The sequence below is a fragment of the Zalophus californianus genome, chromosome X, assembly GCF_009762305.2.
Source record: "Zalophus californianus isolate mZalCal1 chromosome X, mZalCal1.pri.v2, whole genome shotgun sequence".
Lineage (NCBI taxonomy): Eukaryota > Metazoa > Chordata > Mammalia > Carnivora > Otariidae > Zalophus > Zalophus californianus.
The window spans coordinates 37,381,513-37,406,868 of record NC_045612.1 but is presented as its reverse complement, the minus strand read 5'-3'; the positions used below and the strand labels follow the sequence as shown (position 1 = coordinate 37,406,868).

Below are 25,356 nucleotides of genomic sequence, written 5' to 3'. Positions count from 1 at the left end.
AGACATAATTGCCTAATAATCATGATATGATTACTGACTGAACAATCTCAAGTAAGCTATTTAGCCTCTCAGTGACTTAAATTCCTTGTTTTTGAGAAAACGGGGATAATGACAGCACTTCATAAGGTTGTTATGGGCTTTAAAATGAGATGAATAGTATAAAGCACTGGGCACAGAGCCCGACGCATAGCAAACAATCAAAAAGTGCCGGCTCCTTTTCTTTTCTACCATTTAATTTGCAGGGGAAGAAAATTCTCACCCTGCAAAAAAAAAAAAAAAAGGCAATAGCTTCTTTGAGCTTAATTGTAATATCATAGTGCCATCTGTTGACCATATAGAACTATTACATTACTTGTACTGTAGAGTTCATTTCTGACAAAGCTCTACCACGTCTGAAAACCTGTATTTAAAATGTCCTCTCCAGTGTGGTCGGAGCTAGTGTCGTAAGGACGGGGATTGAGGGCTTTACGGAAAGACTGTTCTGCTGAACTTGGAGACCCCTCCCCTGCCTAGGTATCCTTCCTTGTTAAGAGGCAGGGATCAAGGAAAAAGGAGAGGAGTTTCTTCCATACCCTACCCTAAGATGGGCAGATGAGATACTGAGTGTGGAAACAAGTGAATGAAGTCTTTTCATCCATTAGGCTGATGGAGGAAGGAGATGGTATTTTCTTCTGTTGGGGGGTCCGGGGAGATGATGGGAGGAAGGAGTTGGTATTTTCTTCTGTTGGGTGGTCTGCACTTGAAAGCTCTGGCCAGCATAGCTTTGGCTTGGAGTCCGATCCCATTAAGGGTTTCAAAATCTTGTAACCCCAAATACCACACAAATATCCTTAAATGTGGAATAGAAGGGGTCCCCCCTCTCCGTTCTCCCAAACTCCTCATCCCCCCCACCCTGTTAGGCTCAGGTTGCACAGATTCCCCTATCCCCACTCCCAACTCCAGGGGCTCCAAAACGAGTCTCAAGAGATGGTCACTCCCACCATCTTTCCTGGGCCAACAAATCAAGTCAAGACTGGTTGGTTTATTGAATGTGAACTTTATTGTGGTTTGGATTATGTAAGGCAGTGTGGTGAAGGCACTGCAGAAGTTACACAGACTGAAAAACATGGTAAGAAATGAGTGAGCTAAAAAAAAAAAAAAAAAACCTACAAAATATATTTTTAAATGAATGCGTGCTGGACTAGACTAAGTACTACAACTATGCTTTTTCTTCATCATTGCAGAAGCGTTGAAATATTGTCAGAAGTGGGGGTTGGGAGGGGTTGGGGAAGGCTTCATGGAGGAGGTGGAATTTATGCTGGACCTTGAAGGAGGGGTAGAACGTTGATAGATGAGACGGAGGGGAAGAACACTTCAGAATGACTGACTCTAGAGAAAATTCTGTAGAAATACTGAAAAAACAAGAGGGCAAACAAACGCCCCCAGGGAATGAAGCTTCCCAACTGAGAGGCCCGGGGTTGGGACCCAAAATCTCAAGCCCCCAGGTGGGGTCTTCAGTACCAATGATATCTGGAGGCACAGGACAATGGGCTTGTTTGTAAACCTAGCAGCAGCAGGAGATTTCACATTGCAGTCAGGGGCCCCAAATTGGCTGTACTATATGCCTGGGTGGGTTTTCTCATCCTTTCAGGGTGTGTGTGGTACTTATTTGTCCTTCCTCGTGCCCGCTGACTGCCTGAACGGTAGTTCGTGCGCGCCCATGTGCGCGTGTGTGAGTGTAGGTGTGTGTGGATGGGTGGGGGACCGAGGCTTTGTCTCCCACTGCAGCTTCTTCCACGTTTCCCTCTTTGGGGCACACAGCTGGCTTCCATCGAGCTGGAGCTCGGGCCCTTCCCACTGGCTGTCTAGACCTCACTGAACTCCAACTCGTCATTAAGCACCTAGGAAGCTTCCTCAACATGAAGGTAAAACCTACTGTGGGGGGTGACTTGGGTGAGGGCAGGACTACACTTTCCGGGGGTGGTGATGGTTGGTGGTATTCAGTGGTGGTGGTGACAGAGGTGGTATTGGTACTGGCGGTGATGAGAGCTGGGGACTCAGAAGCAGGCTCTGGCCGCTGGCTAAAAGCCTGCTGGCAAGTCTGAAGTGTTCAGTAGGGAGCTGGGATGTCAGGCTAGACCAGCTTGGCCTTGATCACCCCTCCTCCTTCCTCAACACGCCCTACAGGGAAGATAACACTGGGTGCCTGAAAGCAGCAAACACATCTGTAGGGTATCCAGGCCATTGTTGTCCTGCTTAAATCTCACCCCCGGAAGCCCCAGAGATCTTTTTGTTGGCAAACATCTGTATGATCTCCACATAGGACTGTCACCTCCCCCTGTCCAGCTGCTGGAGGTATATAGGTTATGTAGCTACTGATGCTACCTGGATCGGGAGGTATGGGGGATTTATCAGAAGAAAGGAAAAGTTAGTTACTGTGAGATTCTTTCTTTCAAAGGAGTATGGATTAGGTAAGACCTGGCACCTGACAGAAAAGGGAAGGATGGAAAGCTCTGTCAGGATTCCCTAGAGCTGAAGATTTAGAGCTCAGTGAGATCATCGCTGGAAATAACCTTGAAGCTGATGTGGCCCTGCTTGACTTTGGCAGTCGGGCCACCCTTCTTACGCAGGTACAGAGACTTCAGATCACGGCAGTCGCTGGGGTCAGCATCCAGAGTAACCTGCCCCAGGAACTGATCACAGAATTTCCGGCTGTTCCACACCTGGAGAGACAAGTCAAGAGAGCAAATGTGAACCACCCTCTGTGAGACCGGACGTGGCCCAGTGGCATCCAGAACCTAGCGCTGAACTTGGAAAGGCCTGTTTTAAAACTGAGAGACTCTCTTTCCTGATAACAGGCTCTGGCTGACAGGAAGCTACCTCAAAGAGGAGAGGTGAAGAGCCAGTCAGCAGCGCTCAAGGTCAGCTATACAATGGCTTTGTAAAGGCAGCTGGGCAGAAAAACAGCCAGATGATAGTGGTCCACCCTGACCTAGCAGGATAAGGGTCATCTGACCTGGCATATGCTTTCCCTCATGGGATTTTATAGTACATGTCACAACACGTGTACCTGTGAGCATGTGCGCTTCCACCCACAATGAAAGGGACGGAGGGGAGGGTATTTACAATGGAAATTAATGAGGAAGTCAGTGTCTGTGCTTGGTGGGAGGTGTCCTGGAGTAAAAATAAACAGCCAAAGACCAGGATGACCCTTGCTGTGTATCCTGTATAGTTGAGGCACTTGGGATAATCTAGCCTCTCAAATGGAATGTGAGCCATCCCGGGGGGCGGGGGGTGGGGTCCCTGTTCACACACTTACCTGCACTATAATAGGAATGTCAGTGGTCCTTCTGTAGAAAATTGCCTGGGTGTCAAAAATGGCATGAACAGTATTCTTCTGGACGGGAGAACGGACTTCCTCCTTGCCACACTTGATGACCAAATACGGATTTACAGCTGGAACAAAGCGACAGTTGCTTTTAACGGAGTGATTACAGTTCTTATTCTAGAGAGTTGAGAAACTGGTTCACTGGGACTTTTTAGCCTAACACCTGGGTACCAGAATGACCTCGAACCTTGGCTCCCGATTCCCTTTTCTTCTCCAGCCTTTATAAAAATGAATAGTATGTAGGCCTTGCCCAAGGATGTTCACATCCCGTTCTCTGTCCAGGTCGACAGCCATCCTGACTTCCCGAGACTGAAAATAACCCCTGGAGAGAACTGTTCGTGACCACCTTTTCTAGCCATAGGTGCAATAAATGAAACTGAAGTTCGCTTTCCCAGACACCTCTGCGGTTCTTACTTTCATTGGCATACTTCTTCTCCAGGCCCTCCGCACTGTGAACGGTGATCTGGGTCACCACCTTCGGGTAGCCACGAGCCAGGTTCCAGCAGGACATCTTGGGCATGTCCAGAGTCAGTTCCCTGGAACATCAAAAAGAAGACAGGCCACTGATGACGAATGCCCTCTGATGAGGAGACAGGCCTGACAAGGCAGCCATTGCTGCTGAAAACATGGAATACTGAGTGACCCAGCTCATTCCTCCTCAGACATGGCTTATATTTTATGAGTCTGTTTTCCTTCCCCCTGGCGTTAAGGACCAGCAGATAAAGATCAGAGTAGGCCGGGCCGGGGTAAAAAGGCAGCTTTGGTGACCCAGCATTCAGAACATAATAGAGGAGCCGTGAGGAGTCCCAGCTGCTTAAGAGAAGAATAGAGTCAGCCAGAGAAGGGAAGAGAAGATATACATGGGAAAGCTTAGGCTATAGGCCTGTTCCCCTGAGATGGCAGCCCAGAGGTCTGAAGCTCAGACCTCTACCGGGGAATTTTTCGTGGTTACGGAAATAACCATTTTGAGAAATATTTCTATCAGCGTCATGTCAGTGACGTCTGATTTGGACAGGCTGTCCTTTTGCGTGTCTGCGTAGGAGGAGCAGGGTCAAGGGAGGTGGGTGGGTTGGGACTGGAGGCAAAGCAGAGACTAGGAGTTTGCTGGACTGGCCGCGGGAGCTGAACCTGAGCTGGACGGGCACTTCGGAGAAGATTCTCAGGAGAAACTCGCTGGTGCGGCCATGTTGGAACATGGTTGGGACAAGCACGTAGTTGCCTTTCTTCAGGTACTTGCTCAGAAACACGGTGCGGGTGTCAATGTAGGTGGATGTCCCAGCACGCTCTTGGATGTAGAGATGGTGGAGGCGGAACTTGCGGTTCATCTCCACCTGAAAATGAGACAGGACGAAATGCCCTGTTCCGCTCGAATCGCAGTGTTCGTGCTTTCTTTATCCTTGGACCTATCTTCATTCCCCTCACCCCAGGCCATCCTAACTGTGACTCTCTTTGCCATTATTCTCTCTGCTCCACATGCCCGTTCTTACCTTGAAGAGCTCAAAGCCAATGATGTAATTGTCAGGTCTTCCCATGCGGCGGTAAGTACGCAGGTCCTTCTGCTGCAGTGACATAATGACCTTGTGCCCATCCTCGGGCACAGTGAAGATATACTAAGGGAAAAGAGGCCACCATGGAGCTTTAGTTAGCACTTCCATTTCAGATGAGCCAGCTCAGATCTCAGGGAAGACAACTACGTTGAGGAGCAGAGACTCTGATTATTTTCTGGGCTTTGCCACTGACCAGACACTGTGGCCTTGGATAATTCATGGGCTTGCTAAGTGGAGATCATATATTGCTCCTCCCTATGGCATTCAGCATGGATTGAGAGATAACTTCACGCCTGGGTCTTTGATGCCAAAGAGGGTAAGCTTCTTGGTAAGATCTTGGGTTTATTTTAAATCGTCCCTTGCTTTTAAAAGCTGCACACTGAAAAATTCCAGAATCCATAAAGGCAAAAGGCACTTTTGTTTGACTTCGCCTGATACTATAGCATCGCCCTCAGGTAGCCTCCTCTAGCCAGCCCAGATGTGTGGCTTGTGGAGGGGCTGGACCCACTTCCTTGAAGAACTGATGCTTTGCTACCCTCTCTGCCGGGAAGCTGCAGACCTGTGTGTGAGACTCTGAAACATCATCTAAGGGAATCATAGTGCCATTGGGAAGTAAAACTAAAAGGCATCTGATTGGTCTCTCTGTGTCTGTCTGTCTCTCTCTCTCTCTGCTTTTTTTCTCTCTCTCCCTTTAACAAGAAACAGAAAATAAATCCAGAATCATAGGTTTACAAGGCCCCTAACGATCAATCTTGTGCAGTTAAGTGTGAAGCCAAAAGCCCATTTCTCCAGCTCGATGTGCCTGATATTTGAAACATTTCCAGGGTTGTACATGGGGATGATGTGGGGGGGGGTGCAGTAATGGGAGCTTTCCTTTCTTTAAGGACAATTAAGATGAAAAAAAAAAGATGGAAAGAATGGGGAGAAAAAAGGTACGAGTTAAATAAATCAGCCAACTCATCTTAGTGTCCTTCCAAATGCCTGGCCAGTGAGGCCCATGGAAAGAAAAGACATACCCATGTAAGGTGACAGTACAGTCAGAATTCTTGCCTCCCGTGGGTTATCTCATCAGCACATTTGGGGGTAAAACCATCAAGACTATTACAAATTCAGGCTTTGGATGTTTGGATTTTTTTGCTTTGGGTCATGCTTGGGCTTGACCCCTAATGGATCATGTGGAAGAACATTGTAATGGAAGACAGATGAGACAGGGTCACTGATCGGGTAGTGCTTCAGATCCTGGGCAAAATGATCTGGTTCTGGGTGAGAGAAGGGAGGCATAATGATGGCATTCAGAAGATTCACTGCATGAGAAAGAAGATGCACACTGTAAATGCGCACCCAAGAGAACAGATGGGCAGTCAAGAAATGAAAAAGAATTGAGTGTCTGGGAGCAGATCCTTTCTGTCCGATGGGGGACAATCACAAAGAGCCACACCAAGCAATATGGCACCAGGGGAGAGGCAGCCAGAGGAGATGACTCAGATTTAATATTGTTCCCCACATACGTCTCTGCAATAGACACAGTCTGCCATGACTTATAGCGCCTGAGCCAATCCTTAGGCACCTTGGTTGATGAGTATTACACAACAGCTGCAAATTGAAAAACTGATGTCAAAGAAATACTGCAAGGTGAGACCCAAGTTCCTATTGCCTTGAGAAGTTGGAGACAAGATTAGGAAAAAAACCCCACAAATTGATTCAAACCTGGGGATTCTGCAGGAAGGTATCACGATTGTTATAGCAGCCGCCTGACCGGTTCATCAGGGGATCATCGTCCACAGTCCAGCATCCCACCACCGATTCCAGCTCCTTGCGGCCAAAAATGGGGTTGTTCACATTGCGGCAGACGTTCAGTTCGTGAAAGTTGCGGCAAAAGTCCTCCAGGCTCATCCTGAACAGAAGGAAGGCAGGAAAGAAATGAAGATGGTGCCAAATACCTACCACAGTAGTGCCACATGGGAGCCCCAAGGCCCTTAGCACCAAAAACCCCTCCTCACCAGAACTCTCCATCATCAGACATAACTAGCCCCAGGTTCTTGCGGTCGGCCATAGTCAGCTGCTGCCACTCTTCAGAACTAAAGGCAAATGAATGGAGAAGCCATTAGGTTTACCATTGACTTCCTACAGGAAGCAGGACACCAAAGGACCAGAAGGCGTGAGTGTTGGGCCTGCTTTATTTCACCTCTGGCTGGGTCACAGACCCCGCAGATGTCACTAGGCACGGACAGCCCACTAGCAATCTGGAGGGATGCGTTGGGTGAACTATAGGGCTTGGGAGACGTGGCCGTCCAAATGAAATGTCACTCACATTTCGCTCCAGGGGCCGCTCCATTCCTGACGTCCCAAGGGGTTCCTCAGGCGAACCATATAGAGCTTCTCAGTACTGAAGACTTCTAGCAGTCTCTCTCCAAGACGGATCTTGCGAATATCAGTCATGGTGTAGGTATGGCCCTTCAGAAGACCCCAGTCAGTTTCAACTTCTTGCTCCTCCTGATTAGGAGACTGAGAGCAAAGAAAGATACATAAGGCCACAAGAATTGAGAGACCCAAGGCCTGGCTCCAACTCTTCCTTGATTGGTTTACCCCAGTATGGTTGAAGCCAGTTCTCCTTAAGCAGACAGAAATTTTATCCAGACACCTGACTTGACACAAAGCAAGTGAAAGAAAGGAAATAAAGAATTTAATATAATAAACCCACTTAAACAATTCAGATTGAAACTACCCACAGTAGTACACTGATACCCACAGCTTAAAAATTTGGTGGGGCTGGTTTACTGCATGAGCAAACTGCTATAAGTTCTACCTCCAGGGGCAGAGGCAGGAGGAATAATTTAGCAGAGGCTGTCTACACCGGCTCAGAAACTGCATCACTCCCCAGTGGGATGGTTGGTACAGAAGGATAAAAAGTTAAAGCTCTGGGGCGCCTGGGTGGCTCAGTCGGTTAAGTGTCTGCCTTCCAGCTTGGGTCGTGATCCCAGGATCTTGGGATTGAGTCCCGCATTGGGCTCCCTGCTCAGCGGGGAGTCTTCTCCCTCTGCCCCTCCCCCCCGGCTCGTGCTTGCTCTCTCTCTCGCTCGCTCTCTGTCTGAAATAAATAAATTCTGAAAAAATAAAAAAAGTTAAAGCTCGGTGGCCTCTGTTCCAGGACTCAATGCATATTGTTGGTTTTCTGAGCGCCATAATGCCTTCTCCTGAATCTCTGGGGGAAGGGTGACATTCCCTACTAATTTTGTAGTGTGAGCAAAGAATGCTTGTTTTTGGTGACAACAAACCTCAATGGAGCAACAGATCAGCCCTCCTTTGGTAAATGTTTTGTACAGCTCCCCAAATAGCTTGTACTTCTCCTCAACCAGCTCGGTGTATCTTCCCTTCTGCATGTCAACGGTCTCGGCCAGTGTGCCAGTGAAGTCCACGATGATATCAGTGGTGGTCAAACCATCGAGGGCTTCATAACAACCAAGCAGCCTGGGGGCAAATATGCAAGGTTATCTTGGTAAACTGATTTTTCCAGGTGGAGGTTGTCTTGTTCCCAAGAATTAGAACAGTCCCCGCCCAGCCAGCCTTTACCAGCTGGCTTTTCGATATTAATGAGATTACAGCCAGAGATTTCTAGGCTCAGGTTATGTTGAGCAAGGGCAGTCCATGAAGAAGCTTCCTTCTCCAGGTAAACATCAGGGAAGGAGAAAAGGTGAGGCCATCATGCCATGTGATCTGCAGATTAGCAGCAGGAAGGGGCACCTACGAGCAGGGAGGGTTTTTAATGGAACCTAGAAGAGCTCATTTCTCTATCATCCAGGATTTCTGAGGGCCAGGCCCAGGCCCAAAGCAATGCCTTGGATCTGACTGCTATGCTACCCCCTTTAAACTCAAGGGCTCGGCTGAGAGAGGATGAGCTCCCAAGGACAAATGTGGCCTTCCCTTCCTTGTGTACCCTGACCACTGACTGGTCAACCCCCCTCCTTACTTTGCATAAGCTTTTTCCAGTAGAGCATTCCAAAACTCATTCATGGAGGTGGAGAAGGAGAAAACCAGATCTCCATTGATGGTGGGCAGCAAGTCATCAATCACCACCTCAGTCCATTCTCCAAAATGCCAGAAACGGAAGCGAAATATCCCAGCATATTTATCGAGTTTTCGAGGGTCCCATTCCTGTTCCTTATGGTTGGGAATTGTCTGGAAATATAAGAACAGTCATACAACTGTTATTCACCAGACCACATCCAAATATTGAGTTGCAGTTGACTTCTGGCAAATCTATATGGCAGTAGGAAGCACACCAAATACATCTGGTTTGGGTCTAGGCTGGGAAGTCCTAGGCTGGGCATTTTTTTCCCACAACTTTTGCTTCCCTACGTCAGTTTTGCTGAGGATAGTATTACCATGCCGGCCCTGAGTACACACAGGGTGACTGAGGGGAAGCCAATTAGGAATTAAATTATTTCCCACAGATAATCTACGAAGTCAATCATGAGAAGCTGTCTATGCACAACATATCTGGTTGCATGTTTAACCACCTAAATAAGGCATTTTAAAAGACAAAATCACTGAAAATATAAGACGCCTGCACTTCCGGGTTTTAAAGGTCCACCCTAGAGATTTCATGTAGATTCTATATGGATTTGACTCACACCTTGAGCAAAATTATGTTGGGGAAATTCTTTTTATATGCAATTACACATCACTCTTCGAAAATTCTGTTTCTGAAGAAAAATCAAGTCAAATCAAGCCAACGCTTCACTGTCTCTGACTCGATCTAAATGCCGAAGAAATTTTTGGACTCGAGAATTTATTAGAACCTTTTCAAGGAACTATTTCCATTTTTCTTGTCTTTTCTGTTATTCCTATCTGTGATTTCCTGGCCCCTGCTGGCTCTATCCTCCAGTCGGTGCAGAGAACACAAGTATGCAGAGCTACTACATCAAAGCACTATAAGTGACAAAAGATCAACTATTGTGTGACAAAGCCAATAGAGTAAAATGTTAATGGTAAGAATCTAGGTGAGGATATAGGTGTCCCCTGTAAAATTCTTTCAACTTACTGTATTGGTAAAAAATCCTCATAATTTGTAAAATATTCTCATAATTCAGGAATTGAACAATCTCAAAAACTTAACGACCTGATTTTTCCCAAAATTACTAAGGAAGACAAAAAGGTGGAAACTTAGTGAGGTCTCACAAGAGAGGGGGATACCTTTGTCCAGTGAGATTCCTGAACAGCCAAACAGGAAAACGCAGAGACCATCGGCTTGTGCCCCAGTCTCCCTTGGATCAGCTGGTGGTTGCTGATGTTGCCCACGATCAGACGGGGGTCGTCACAGATGTCCTGCAGATACAATAATTGGTTCTAAGGGTGTGGAAAATGTTTCCCAAGAGTCAGCGTGAGCTGAGGTAGGCAGGACAGAGATCATGACTAGGACTTCCGTAAGTGGGATAAAGGGAAGGTCCAGGGAGTTGGGGGGGGGGGGGGTTGTGAGGAAAAATAAAAGCAGTCGATCATCGGCTGCAGAGATAGGGTTATGAGGGGAAGTGGCAGGAGAAATGGGAGGAGGGGATGCGATGAGACAGGTTGAGATGGGCTGGTGGGGGTGCTCAGAATTAGCATTGTGGTTTGGAAGAGTTTTCCCTACAGCAGTGAGCTTTTGAAGGGAACTAGAGATTAGCACATTGCATTCCGGTCCTATTGGTCATGAGGAGATTTTCTGAAGCACCTGTGCCTGGAAGGGTAATTGCATTTCAAAAGACAAGGCCCGATAATGGTGAATGCTTCTCCCTCCCTGGGAAAATGAGTTCGGAGACCTTATACAGAAAGCCCTTTCCCCAACATAAAGCAAAGGCAACGGCAGTCTCCATGGCAACTAGATTTTTCCCCATCTTTGGATGAATACAGATGGCAGCAGGTGGTAATGGACCCCTCATAGGAGCACTTCAACACACTCTTTTCCCACAGAGATTGTTCTGAGGGAAGCCGGACAGAGGTGGGGGACAGTATTTGTTTGGAGCGTATGGGTCTTTCTTCCCCGAACATGTCAACAGCCATGCCACTCCCACGGCAAGTAGGAAAATGAGACCCAAATAGCACAATGACGACACAATGTCTGAGGGCACACTGCAGTTATTTTCAAAGTATAATCGGTGTCTAGAGGAAGGATCCCCAAAGTCTCCCTGGTGATAGAATAGACTGAATAGCCATGGTGACACTCGAGTTGAAGCCTTAGGGATGACTAGCGTGAGGGAGCTGGACAAGGGAGAGGTATGGAGGCATGACGGGTAGAGAGGCAGGCGTAGACAAAGGCATCGCCGCATACACAACATCACATAATTGAAGACATGATTGTGTGACTCAGAGAATCAGCACTTTGCAGAGTTCAAAGGCAGGAAATACCAACGAAGTCTTGAGTATCTGGAGAAAGCTTCATGGAGGAGGCCGTTGGCCAGTACCTTGACATTCTGCTTACCCAGCAGAAATAAATCCTAGTCTCAAATGGAAAGAAAATCTAGACATATATCCTTTTAAATTTTATTAAATAGAGACAGCTATATTTTTCTGGTTCTCAAACCTCTTTTTTTTTTTAATGGACATAATTCTCCTTGATGAAGGGTCTGGTCTACAGAACGAAACATTCCATATATTCTTTAAAAGCCAAAATCACTCGGGAAAGGAATAAACATTCTAGGCGGGGACAAATCCAAAATAAAGATTAATCGGGCATCCTCTGCCAAAAGGAGAGGGTTAGGTGGGTTTTCAGTTTGGGATTTTCTGGTCTTTTTTTTTTTTTTTTTTTTTAGATGCATACCTAGTGTCTCGACATCACTTTTTTTGTCTTAGAAAAAGACTTCTATCTTCATATTTTTTTAATGGGCTGGGACTTGCCTGTTTTTTCACTTATTGAGCATAGAGCAGGTGTGTTGGGTGAATTAGGCCCTGATATTCTCTCCCAATTGTTTCTTTGCCCTTTCTAAGATGAAACTAAAAACAGCTTTTTCTCGTGGGCCAGGTGTTATACTATTTTATTTGGAGCAAGACATAAAGTTATACAATGATTTCTTGGGTTTTGATGATGCAAATAATAGTTGCCTAGCATGGAAAAACAGTAAAGTGAACATTGGTGCATGGAAAAGTGTGCTTTTGGATTATTAAGGCAAATTATTTGCTGGTTTTATGTGAAGTTGTTAGTGGTTGGGGTTACATTACAGTGTCTTGGATTGCCACAAGGCTCTCATTTAACAGCAGGGATCCAGGTTCAGCCAACACTTTTGGCATCCCAGCTTTTATTCAAGACATAAAGGGTCACATAAATGAGCAAATACCTGTAAACAGAATTCAAATTGAGAAACTGGGTAATTCTCCTGTAGATCCAAGCTGAATGTGGTCATTCTGTGTGTGTGTGTGTGTGTGTGTGTGTGTGTGTAACTGTATGTAATCATGAAAAAATATAAATTTGGGCCCAAAAAATCCCTTATTTTCTACTTCCTCTTGTAAACTGGCCCTTGGCCCAGTTTTCCTTCACCACTCTTCATGCATGATGGATGGCCATTTAACAATGGGTTTTAAAGCATGATAAATTAAAAGGCCATAGACTGTCAACGCTGAAAGAAATCTTAGGGACTATTTACTCAACCTTTTTATTTTACAAAGGAGAAAACAGGCTCAGGAAAGGGCAGCAACTTGCCCCTCCCAGCATGCAGGTAGTTAGTAGGAGACCTAGGACTGAAGTTTTAGGTTCTTCAAAAGCACATATAGTTAGGGAAGGTGCTTCATGCCTCTCTGCTTAACACTTGCCTAAAAGCTCTTCATGGTTCTGGAAGACTTGCTTAAGTTATATCTCAGCTTTTGAAACATGGGAGGACATCTTTATTATGCCACATCCTCTACCTCTTTAAGGAAGTCCGAGACTAGAAAGGAGCTAAGGAGGGAGAAAGGGTAAAGGGTAATAAGCCAGTGCAAATCTAACGGCCAAATGGACTTTTTTGGTGACATATTTGAAAATAATGAAATGGCTGTTTATTGACTTTTTCCCTAGTTTTGGACAACGGGTTGTCTTCATATTGGGAGTAAGGAAGTAAGGCGGGAGAAATTTTTCTGTAACTCAGAGCCGAGGTGGAGAGTGCAGATGGGAAATTTCAGCCTGAGCCCTGCTGGACTGGTAAGGAATGGAGTTGGGGAGAGGTCACAGCTCACATATTCACATATTTGGGTGGCTTGAGAGGGAGGGGAGATGCTGGGCCCCTAATGGCTCCCAGCTGTGTTGGCACAGTTGCTGTGATCCTTGAACTGGGCTGTTTGTCAAGGCAAAATAATTTCTTAGGGGGGAAACACACACAACTAGGAAGTTGGACACCAAGAGTAAAGCCAGGAACAGTCCCCGCATACCCCCATCCCCGAGCCAAAGCCTTCTACAAGCAAAACAGCTTCTCTAGGAAGTATGTTCTCTTAACCGAGCACTGAGAGTCCTTCCCATTGTCCTCCCCTCAGCTCCCTTCGCAGAGACCTCTGGAAGATTGGCGGGGAGGGAGACACACAATTACCAGGCTTGGAGCCCTGTACGTGTCATTCTGCGTGGCTTTTGCAACGTTTTTACACAGGCGAAACTGGCGGACAATAAGCATTGAGTTCCCGGGTCAACAACCTCAAGTACCGCAGTAAAATGAAAGGAGGCCGAGAAAACCAGCAGCCAGAAGAGTGGAGACATTTCCAAGAGTGCTCCAGTCTTGCAGTACTGAGGGGCTGGGGGCCTGGACACCTACAAGTGAGGCTGGTCCTGCAGTAAATATATTATGACCAAGTCCAGCACCCTAACTAGTCCCAGAAGGCCTCCGGGCTGCCATTCGGGACCCGAGGGCTGTGCCAGTTGGTCCAAGTAGCCATTATCTTATCCTAAGAAACCTGAACCATCTCCAAGCAGAGCTTTCATAGGTGGAGCTGGGCTCAGGGACCAATGTTGGACCAGCCTCTCAAGGAGTTCACTTTACCTGCTGGCGAATTTTCCTTTTGTGGGAAGAGTCTGTCGTCAGTAAAATAGCCACTTCCTTCCTTACCCCTCCAAGGAAAACTCAGTATGAAGCCTGAGAATTCAGGTCTTAAGCCTAACTTCTACTTCCAGCCTAGGCAACCGAGTCACGACATAGTTATCCCCTTTGAACCTTCAGACTTTGGCTAGAAGACTCCAGGTATAAATACCAAACTGCTTTAATTGGGAAGAATTTACATATCCATGCAGTGGATTACTGTTCAGCCATCGGAGGGACAAACTGATCACATGCTGCCACATGAATGAGCCTTGAAAATGTTATGCTAAAACAAAAGAAACCAGTTGCTTTTACTTTTCTGTTCCAAGTAAGATGTTTAGAGCCAGGCGAATCCAGATAGAAAGCCAAAGTAGATTAAGTGAGTGCCTGTGATGGGGGGCGGCGGGGGTTACTCACCGCAAATGGGTACCGACGGTCTTACGGGGACGACGTGACTGTTCTACCATGATGAAGTTTTTGCAACTTTGTGAATTTGCTAAAAATCATTGCCTCATACTCTTCCAACAGGTGAATTTTATGACCTATAAATTGTACTGTGAGAAAGCTGGTAAAGGGCACAAGTGAAAATAAACAGGATGGGCCCATCCAGCTGGTTTCGACTGTGTCACCGGTGAAACCATGAGGACTAGTCAGGTTGGGGGACATGATCTCTGGGAATGATAAGAACTTTATGACCAGTCTAGGCCAAAACTATGGCACAGAGGTGCCCCATTCAGTGGGGAGCCGAAAACTTCGATTAGCACAGAGAAAAGTGTTTCCCCTTTACTGTTTCCCCCCAGGCAATCTGTCCCCAAGACCTGCGTATTCTGCTTCTCATGTCTCCCCTCATTGAACTTTCCCTTCCATTCCTACCACCTTTGGCTTTCATCCAGACCCTCATCACCCTCCTCCCACATAGGGTAGTGAAATGGCCCCTGGGGAGGGTATTCCTTGTGGAAGGACCTGGGCCAGGGAAATGGTAAGTAGGGCCCGCGCTCAAAACTCGACTAGAGCTGACAGAAGATCTTGTGCAGGTGCCCTCGCTTCCCCCACAGCTGGCTGCACAAATCCCCGCGAGGGTTTGCTCCGCTTTAGTCAGGGATTAGATGTGTCTGACTCTAAGACACTATTGTAGCTGGATATGAGTCAGTCAGGAAAAAAGCCAGAGGCGGGTAGGAGGGAAGAGTGGCTGTAGAAGAGATTTTTTTTTATGGGAATTTGGCCCGCCAGATTTCAGCCCTAAAAATTGTACCTGCGGCCTTACGATCCACGCTGCCAGTCAGTATAAATCGGTATAGCTTAGATTTTACTAAGACTGTATATGAGAAAGCCCCAGGAGGACAGGAAAGTTCAGGAACACATGTCTCGAGCCGTATACCAGTGTACCCAAGAAGCTAGGCCAACAGCTGGGGCCAGTGGACCACTGGAGGAGTTAAGGAGGAGGCTTTTTCTCTGGAGGGTATGGGCAGATGAGCCGGCCCTGAATAACTGCAAAACATTCCCATAATCCCTGCCTATCTAAAGTGGCTCCTTAGGACACAGCATGGGAGGGGCAATTGGGAAGAAGGGGACACTTAATCCTACCCTAGGATACTGGGGGCTTAACTGAGGTTGTTTGGTTCAACCAGCCCTGGGGTTTACAGGCATGAAGGCTTATAAAGGCAGAAGCTTTTGAACATGGGAAAGGAAAGAAACAGAATATCAGGTTAATCATGCTTCTTCCATTTTAGAGACTTCAGAAAACAGCCCTGGTTGAGGATGAGGCTGTGTGGCATGCCAAGGGACAAGATGTCTGCAAGCTTCCCTACAAACCGGGATCTCAACCTTGCCAATGAAGCGGGTGAGGCCAACGACCCATCTGGTCTCCCTGAGCCAATTCGGAGAGGCCCAGGGCTGTGTCTCGGCTTTCCTGATGGGAGGCCAGAGAACTTTGACGTGGTTCTTGACCACAGGCTTGGCCTCCACTCCGGCTGGAAAGGAATCCAGAGCTTTTTGAGGAGACTCAGATGGTGGTCCAGAACCTTGTTTTTCCCTCCTTCCCACAAGAGGCCCCTTCCCCAACCACTACAATCTATGCTGATCTCCCCCTTCTTCAAAACCCTACAAGATTTACTGTCTGTGTGCCCCCTTCTTCAAAACCCTACAAGATTTACTGTCTGTGTGCCTGAAGATAGCATATCTTATATCAGGCATTCATTTATTATTTAACTCGTTGATGGCTCAATATCCATCTCTCCCACTAGAATGGGAGTGCCTCACCCCAGGCTGTGTCTGTAAATTGCACAGAGGCTGCACAGAGTAGGTGCTCAATAAATGCTTCTCAAGACTCTCCCTTTGGGCTTAAGACTAAGCTCACAGGGTGCTCTCAAAAGGGAGGGTTATGGGTCATTTAATGGATGTACAGCATCGACCCAGGGAGGAGGAATGTGAGAATTGACTGGTGGGAAACTACCAATTTTAGCAAAAGAAGAGAACCAAAGAGCTCGGTTTCTCTGAAACCACAGCATGGCGGCGTGAAAACCAACGTGGGCTTTGGAGTCAAGCCTGGATTCAAATCCCAGGGTGTCTGCCTTCGGACCCCGGGTAAATTCTTACCTTCTCTCTGAGATCCACTTTCGTCATCAGTAAAACGGACGTAGTAATATCTACCTTTAGTTTTCAAACCGGAAAAAAAGAATCGCATCGGAGAAATGTACACGATACCTACCTTGCTAAGCCATGGCAAATGAAGATGAAATGAAAAAAAAAAAAATGTACAGAAAACTCCAAACACAGTCTCTAGGCCCATGGTAGGCATGGCATAAATGCTGATTCCTTTTCCTACCCACCCCAATTCACTCTTTCTGATAACCCCTCACCCTGGAAAGGGTATTGCTTGCTTCAGAGGCAAGATGGACTCTTGCCATGGTTATTTAGTTTTTTCCTTCCCTGCTAATCCATCTAGGATTCAGTCCACAGAATTTGGAAGAAGAAGGCAAAGGACAAAGGACTGAGCCAAGAGAGAGGGGGGAGCATGTGTCTCAAGACCCAGCCAGTACAGGAAGCGTTGTCAGCTTGATTCACATCTGGGAAATGGCTTCGTGTTGGCTTATGACTTTGCCACCCATTGGGTCTCCTCCTATCTCCTCCAGGACCTCTCCCTCATCAATCATTCCTTCTCTCTCCTGTGTCTTCAACCGCTTCTTCTTTACTGTTTCCTCTTTGGCCTAGAAATACATTCAAGTCTGTCCTATTTTAAAAAGATAGCCCCCCGCCCCCGACAGAAAACCTTCCTCAATTTCCTGCCTCCTTTTCAGCTATTTCTGCCCCATGGATGTCCTGTCTTTCCGATCTGGGCATCAGAAAAGAGTGGTGCCCCTCGTTATCATCATCCATTCATAAGAGTGGCACTCAGACAGGATATCTTTATTTTCTTCGTGCATTTCTGCAAAAACAAAACAAAACAAAACTTACCCCTCCTTCATACCGAATTAGTGGCTAGTGAATTCTGCTCACGTTTCCCAGATTTTTATTGCAGGTCAGTGATCTGCAGGGATGTCAACAACTGGAGGCGCAGAAAGTCAGGAGGAGTGTCATCTTCCTTCCAACGGAAAGGACTTCTCCAAGTCTCATACTCTCAAATGGCTATCATACTTTGCGGGCAAACACTGAGACCTCTCCTTCCAGTCACACAGGAAACACAAGAGCCTTGAAGGGACCAATGTATCTTGGCACCACCTGGTGGCAACCTACAGCAACTGCAACGGCTCTCGTGAGAAGTCCGTTAAGGAGTGTAATTGCAACTAAAAAGCCTGCTGGCTGAGAGAGCCAACCTTGAGTTGTTAAAGGAGGTGGTTGCATAATAGGGCACAAAAAGATACATCGGTACATGGGATCAGAAGGCCTTCAGGATATTGCCAGGGTCCAAGAATGTGCATGTCCTAACAGCCCTCTGTGGCTCATGTCCCTGGTCACGCACTTTGGGAAGGAGCTCAGGTATAATATCCTTCTTCCAGTTATACCCTTTAGAGAGGGCAAGGTTGCCTGCCATTTATTCTCCAGATTCCATCATCCTATCATTTTACACACTGAGCTCCCTCTCATGCAGGGCTGGTGAAGAGGTTCTGAGACTTGGTTTAGAGACACGATACACAGCTGTTCTGCAGAGAACCATAATAACTATTGATAGGTCTGAAAGAGCTACACTCCTATTTACATCCCACTTGGCTAATGGTGAGGGGATCCAGGTGATGGTATCCAAAGAGTAACAAAGAAATCTCCCCCCTCCCCCCTCCCCGGACAAACTCCATCTTGTCCTTGTAGAGTTCATTTCATTTATGCTCGTTACATCAGGAGTTTTGTTGTTGTTCTTCTAAAAATTGCTATCTGACCAAATACGACTGAAATTCAAGATTCCTCAAGCTAGAGTCAGAAGCACAGATCCGTAACACTTGCCACATAAAAGCTGTCTCCTAAATTGCTTTGCGCGTGGTAGGCTGTGTTGAGAGAAACAGGGGACCAGGCAGAGTTATGATGCAAGAGATTGAGAAGGAGACAGAAAGTAAAAAGCAAACAAACAAACAAAGAAAAGACAAAGTTACCTGGGGACGTTTCCACACCACCTTCCCGGGAAGCAGCCGGTTGTAGAAAAGCGAATCATTCTCAGGCAGAAAGGTCGGGTCACAGAACAGTCTGCCATCTTTGATGCATTCCTGCTTCAGTTCCTGGTACTTCTGGTTTTTGAAGAGCTTCAGAGGAGGACCCATACTGCCGAACTATGTCTAGAATGAGGAAAAATTGTGGTCACTGGAGGAAGAAGTTCTGAAGTATTTTGAAAATTACCTGAAATTAGACAAACAGTAGTCATCCCAGTGACTTTATTCCTGGAGCTAGGCACGTGGAGCTTGGCTTTAAAAGAAAAGTGAAGATTTTCAGGGAAAGTAGGGTCCAGGCTCTGCAACCGATTAGCTCAGCATGGGGCTTTGCCTAGGGTGCCTAAAACATTGGGGGCCTCAGTTTCTTCCTCTGCCAAATGGGGCAATATGAGCCTGAACAATATTATTGAGAAACTAGATAATAAATGTTAAGATCCCTCGTTAAATGTGAATCATTATCATTTAAAGGGCAAGCTTCCATTTTACATCAGCAGAGAGGAGTTTCAAGCAAAGGACAATTTTAAATTTGAAGATAAAAGAAAAAAGTCGTTTTACTATATTCAGAGTAAGTTGGTGCCCTGAAGGGCCACACATTATGTGCTTCAGGGGAGAAGCAGCCCCTTTCACTTCTAAGGAGCCCCTTTACACAATTCCTTCCCTTTTATCATTTAAAGAGCTTTGCATTTTTTATTATTGGCCAGGAAGGCTAATGCAAGCAACAGAGCTCAGCAGATGGCCTCCAAAGACAAGGAAAGATAGAAAGATTGTATGTGTCTTTCTTCTTCAAAGTCTAACATGCAATCATTTGCCCGCTTTAAAAGGCAGACTCTGAAATTCAATTACACTAATTTGATGGACTATAGATTCTTATCCCATGGCAATACATTGTTGCTTTCTTTTCTTTAAGAAAAAAAAAACCTCACACGGCTAAATAGAGAATTAATATAGTGGCTCTTCAAGCAATGGTCTATCTGAGTGCCCCACACTCAAATGTCCCTAAGAACTGGTTTTTATGGGGATAATTTGAAAGACAACTTTGATTTTAAATAACTTTGGGGTGATAATAGGGTTCTCAATGCCTTTGCCTGATTCACAAAGATAAATTCGTAATGATTTTAATGATTCTCCCTTGACGCTCAATGGTTAGTAAGAGGAGGGTTGTGACATTTACATGGTGCCAATTATTTAAAAAATATTTTTTAGGGATAACTGTGTTTATATTTCACGATTACGTGAGGGTCGAAACAGGAAATATCTGACTAAGGTCAGAGTATCTGCTGAAAAGTGGGTGAAGTTTGAAAAGAACTAATTAGTACTTTAAAGAGTGTCTGTGTAGGTAACACAGCTCAAAATCCAGTTAATAAAGAGGGAGTCACTATTTTATAAAAAGTGAAATAATAATCAGACCTCTCTACTGTCTTATTTCATGTCCTTTCAGTATTACATTGAGATGCCTTACTGGTAAAGAAAAGAAGTCTTCCTATTTGAAAACCATAAAAAAAAATTGAATTCGACATTATTTGCAAACTACAATATATAAAAACAAACTTACCCTTTCCCTGAATCCAAGGAATAAGAAGCTGAAAAGAACCATAGTTTTTATTATTTTTTTTAAATATATAGCCTTATTGATTGACCTTTGTTTTTCAAATTGAAGGTTATGGGACACTGCAAAATGCCGAAATGCCTTTAAATCAGATTTAATTCTGATTAAATCATCAGATTTAATTCTGTTCACATATTTCAAATATTAAAGTGTATTTCATTGTATTTGGAGGTATGAGAGGTATCAGTAATAATTTTCCATTAAGCAGTATCGGAGCCAATCTGAATGTACACCCAGTCTCCTTTCTTGAGCCTGTTACAAATGGACCCCAATTTTCACATGTGCTCTAACTTATAACAAACACTGTTGTGCCTCTGGCTCTCCCTGGAAGGGTTGGTGGGCTGCCAGAGGCTGGGGATTGTAAATGGCGGATAGTCTGGGGCAATTAGGGTATTTAGTTTGCCAGAACCCCCTAGCCCTTGAACGTGTTGGATAAATGCGTATTTCCTGTTCTTGGGAAGGCCCTCTGCCCCCATGCCTCCCTCGCTACTCAGTCAAATGGCAAGTCCCTGTTATATAAGGCGGGCCTATCTACAGACAGAAGCCGCATCAACTGACAAGAAAATCAGGCTTGATTTGAAAAACCAGTATGATCCCAGTAGACCCTTCCAGAGGCAGAATTCTCAGCTGACGTGTATAGGGCAAGCCTTCTGGGCGAGGGTACTTGCATTTGGGGCGTGCACAGTAAATACGGAATAGCAGGCTATCAGCCCGAAATTTGACAGGCTTTCATTCGAATCAAATTGTAGGCTCAGGTCCTGCTGGACTTGCAGAATAGAACTGCGCCCCATTGCTGGCTTGGTTCCTTTGTGCCTCGATTTTCTCATCAGGGGAGTGGGGTTCTCTATCCTGCCCTCCTTACCCTGTGGCTGTACCTAATGAGATGGTTAGCGTAAAAGTACTTTGAATAAGCGGAAAGGGCTCCGTAAAGGCAAGATGCACATTGTCAGCATAGGGCTGGGCACACCACCGCTGTCCAGGAAATATCGGTTGAACGGACGAATGTCTTATGCAGACAATTAATGCTTGCATGTATTGTCCGAAACGCACATTCTAGTTCATGTTCTCCTGGTGACAGCCATGTTTAGGAGGCATTATCCGTGCCCTTTATTTTGTATCTGCAGAAATGGCAACTCCCAGAAGGGGCAGCCAGAAACGCAAAACTGGCTCCAACCCGGGTCTGTGTAATGTCAGATTCAGTGTGCAGCCTTCCCCTTACACCACACTGCTTCTTTTGGTCACTGAAGGGATTTCTTTTTTTTTTTTTTTAAGCTCAAATGAGGAAAACCCTCCAAAGCAAACATGATACCTAACTTGGAGGCACTCTGCCTAGCACTTATTGCCACGGTGGATATTGAAAATGTTCTTTATGTCCATGGTCTGATGATCATGGGAGAATCGGAACCCTTCACCTCAGAGGGTTCATTAGGTAAGTCTGGAAAAAAAAAAAAAACCCTTCTGGAAACCTAGAAATTTCTAAGTCGGGTTGGTCGCAAACAATTTGCCCTGCCAGAGCCCAGGAGAGTGGGGAAGGGACTGCTGCTTCTTGACCGTCTTACTGCACCCAACTGTGAAGACAAGAGTGCCTTTAGGTTAGAGATGGCATATTGAGAAAGTCAGTAAACAGAATCCAAGCTAGGGCTTCGGGTATCAACCAAAGAGAGCCTCTGGCTAACAAAGGGAACGGGCACATCTAAGAGGAGGGACCCTGTGGTCTGAGGGTCGGAGGTATTGGGTGGTTGGGTGAAGCAGAGTGCGGGGTTTTGCATTAAGATGACAGTCTCTAGCAGTACGATTTCAATGAGGACCCACTGCCTAGAGATAGAGCATGAAAAAGGCTGTGTGAACTCAGGCAAGTGGGAGGGGTGGGTCCCAGAGGGTGGAAAGTTGGAGACTGCCAGGGGAAGTTGAGGGAGCCTGCCACGTAGAATAATACAAGGGCTGCAGTTGGGGCGATGGAGTTTTTGCTACTCGCTGGACTGGAAATCGCAGGGGAGCTGGGCAAACTCTTAAGAAGAAAATCACTCGTTCGTCACCTGTGGGTCAGCCTTAATATCGAAAACAGATTTGGCTCTAAAACAGGAAATCTGCCTCAGTTTCTTAAAGAGAACTGTTCTCTGAGAGAGGAAATCCGGTCTGCAGTTTACAAACTGCTTTTGCCCGGGGTGAGGGGGAGAGGAAGGGCGGGCATTTAAGGGGGAAGAGAGGGAGAGAACATGGCTCCCTAGGTGGTGGCCTTGGCATGTTTCCCTCCCTCCCTCTCCCCCCCACCCGCCCCCAGTTCCCCCTTGTGCTGTCCTCAAAGCAAAATAGGAGGTAACAGCAATTAGGAGTTTTCAGAGCAAACTGAATGCAGAAGACCTAACTCTGCCCAGGCATGAAGTAGGCACCACTTTAGTCTCACACCTGGGGGTGGTGTGGCGGGTGGGGGGAGAAGTAATAAAAAACTCGGCGTCCACGGTACACAGAGCGCTGGCTTCGGCAGCACATACACTAAAATGGGGACGATACTGAGAAGATGAGTGTGGCCCCCGTGCAAGGATGACAGGCATGTTTCCCGGAGAATAGTGCCTCCCGTGGCTACACAGGCAGAGTCATAGCCCACATCTATGCACACGCATCTACCAGGGAACATATGGCTGACCAGATTCCACTTGTTGGCCAGATATCCTGGGGTTGGAACGGGACCATAAAAGTCCTCGGATCCAGCCTTATCTGGGACACATCTACTCCATCCAGAGAGAAGACTGTTCAAAGAAATTGGAAGAAGAAAGAAAAAGAGTGCACAATTCCCTTTAATTCCATTGTTGAAGAACTTTATCGAAGAATACAAAACAATCCAGAATCATAAAAAGAACACAAGTGGTCAGCAGACCCAAGATCAAGTCCCAGATACCACCATTTAGCGTAGGTAACAGCTCTATCCCTCAGTTTCCCCATCAGCACAAAGGAAATACGATGGCTGTCCTGTATACCTCAGAGTGTCGTGCTGGTTGAGGGGGGGGATCGAATAAAATTAAGCATATGAACATACTTTTAACTTTTAAAGATAAGACCAATGTCCAGCAGCAGTATTAGAAAACATTCATTTTTAGCAAATTAAATCTCATCTCTGTCCTTAGCGGAAAATGAGATGTGGTCACCTGCCTTAACGAAGACACTCACCGACATTTGAAAGACCAATATAAAATGGCCCCTCTGCCATTCGATACCCCCTCTCTCTTCCACCTCTCCTTTTTGGCTGGCTTGCCCCACTACCCGTTTTTTCCCCTCTTGGATGAATAAGCCCATCCTATAACTCTAATTTTACAGCCTTGCGAGAATCCACTTTCCAATTTTTACAGAATGTTAGGCTGGAAGGACTCTTAGAAATCACGACGCCCAACTCCTTGCTTTCACAAAAAGGTGAAAGCCCAGGCCCAAGGTTACATACACAGTTAGTGACAGAGCTGGCCCGAAAACTCAGACCTCCTGCTTTTGAGAATTCTCATTGTCTTCTTCTCACAAGAATGCATGCGGGAGTTTTGTGTTTGAATTGCAAGCTGTCAGAAGGTGTGATGATTTCAAATCAAAGCTAATCAAGGAAACACTGTTTGGGGGTCACAAAGGGACTTTTTGTCCCCTGCTTTTAATTTAGGAACCAAAAACACCCAAGGACACGGAAAGCCTTTTTTTTTTTTTTTTAACCTATTCCTGCCGAGGCAAGTGTTTAGACTTTTCCGTGGCCTGCTAGGGACTCTGTAAGGATAAATAAAGAACACTATTCAAATTCCAAGTATTCACGCGTGCACACGCGCACATGCACACAAACTGGCAGAGGAGTTAATTAGCAGTACCCCCCCCAGCCCCACACCCAAAGAATCTTTTTCTAATCCCTCCCCCATACAATGTCCTTCATTGCACAACCGAGATTAGCAAATGAGACGTTAGCCATATTTCAGTAAAACATGAATACAAACCACGATGCTTTATCCTGAAGCCAGAGGTGACCGACGGGATGTTAGAATTTGTTTCATTTTCCTAGATGATCGTCCCCAGACGGCAGGCTCCAAATCCTCAGAACCAATTTTCCATTGCAATACTCGGATCCTTTTGCTGCCCTCCCCCCTCCGCCCCACTCTGGTCAAGTAGCCCAGTTAAGCCCCTGGGCTGTGAGTGGCAGCGGAGTGGGGAGGAAGGGGGTAGAGCCCCAGCTGCAAATCAAAGTTTAAGCTAGAGCGAAAATCAGAGACGAAGAAGATCAACCTGTCACCAGGGCAGGAGGACCCCCGGCCGCGCGGGCAGGATAGCCTCCACTGCCACTCTCTCTTGTGCAAGAGCGCACAGCCCGTGCACCCCACTCCCAGGGCTTTTAAAGACCTTTGGTACACAGTGTGGAGCCACGATTATGCCTGCCTTTCAATAATTTGCCCACAACTGTGGGTCAGCCGAAGCCAGAAGGAAGCCCTGTCAGCCTTGGGAGGGTTTCTCCTTCCACACCTCCCTCCCAGGTTCGTTCTTCCTTCTCAGGTACTTTGGGTCATGAGAAGCCAAAAAAAAAAAACAACCAAAAAACAAAAAACCAACCAAACAAACAAACAAAACCACCACCACCAACAACAAACAACCCCACACACAGCTGACCGGATATCACTAGAAAAATCTCATCGCCAGACAACCTCAATTCCCCGGATCACAAAGTGTCCCATTCGTTTTGAAGTTTGCAAACTATTCCGCACGCCTACTGGATTCCGACAACTCATAAAAATGATAGCTGCCGAGCTGGACTAACTATAAAGTTCCAGTTGCTTCACCTCCTCTAGCCTCCAAGTTATCCAGCAAATAGAAGTGTGCAAATGCCCTCCCTGCTCACCTGAGTTAGCCCAGGCGCCCCGCCGCCGCCGCCGCCGCCGCCGCTCTTGGCCAGGTAACCCCTACAAAGTCCGCTCAGTCAGTGCCGCTGCACAAAGATCCTGGCTTTCTTAACCTGAAAACTATTTGGGCTGTACCAAGCTCTGCTCACAGGGGGAGGTGCCTCGCAGAAACTTCAGGAGCCTTTGCCCCGCCTCGCAGTCAGAAACTGATCCTGAGTCATGAGGAAAATCTGGAAAGCGCCCCCTGCCAGATGTGCAGACGGGACACCCACTCCAGATCCACCCACCAGCAAATTGGAAAACTCAGGAAGCCACGTTTGAAAGCTCTCTCTGTTCCGAGG

The 25,356-nt window shown here is 46.4% G+C and overlaps 1 protein-coding gene and 1 non-coding gene across 2 annotated transcripts; one reads left to right on the top strand and one right to left on the bottom strand.

Moving 5' to 3' along the window:
- Positions 1-1,038: 1,038 nt before the first annotated feature.
- Positions 1,039-25,149, bottom strand: CAPN6 (calpain 6). Its single transcript, XM_027608185.1, has 13 exons — positions 25,015-25,149; positions 18,503-18,682; positions 10,108-10,239; positions 8,882-9,090; positions 8,190-8,382; positions 7,226-7,419; positions 6,915-6,992; positions 6,622-6,808; positions 4,855-4,977; positions 4,496-4,698; positions 3,782-3,903; positions 3,299-3,435; positions 1,039-2,702 (listed from the first exon to the last, which is right to left on the bottom strand). The coding sequence occupies exons 2-13, from the start codon at positions 18,665-18,667 to the stop codon at positions 2,520-2,522; spliced, it is 1,926 nt and encodes a 641-aa protein (XP_027463986.1). The 5' UTR covers positions 18,668-18,682; positions 25,015-25,149; the 3' UTR covers positions 1,039-2,519.
- LOC113931654 lies at positions 22,632-22,740 on the top strand. Its single transcript, XR_003522812.1, has one exon. It is a non-coding gene; the product is annotated as a U6 spliceosomal RNA (small nuclear RNA).
- Positions 25,150-25,356: the final 207 nt, after the last annotated feature.

Excerpts from the sequence above, each read along its gene's own strand:
- CAPN6 (XM_027608185.1), bottom strand. The coding sequence starts at position 18,667 with ATGGGTCCTCCTCTGAAGCTCTTCAAAAACCAGAAGTACCAGGAACTG. Across the intron at positions 6,993-7,225 it reads AGCGGCCCCTGGAGCGAAAT|TTCTGAAGAGTGGCAGCAGC; the intron begins GTGAGTGACATT and ends ATTTGCCTTTAG. Across the intron at positions 4,978-6,621 it reads CCTTCCTGCAGAATCCCCAG|TATATCTTCACTGTGCCCGA; the intron begins GTTTGAATCAAT and ends CTTTTCCCTTAG.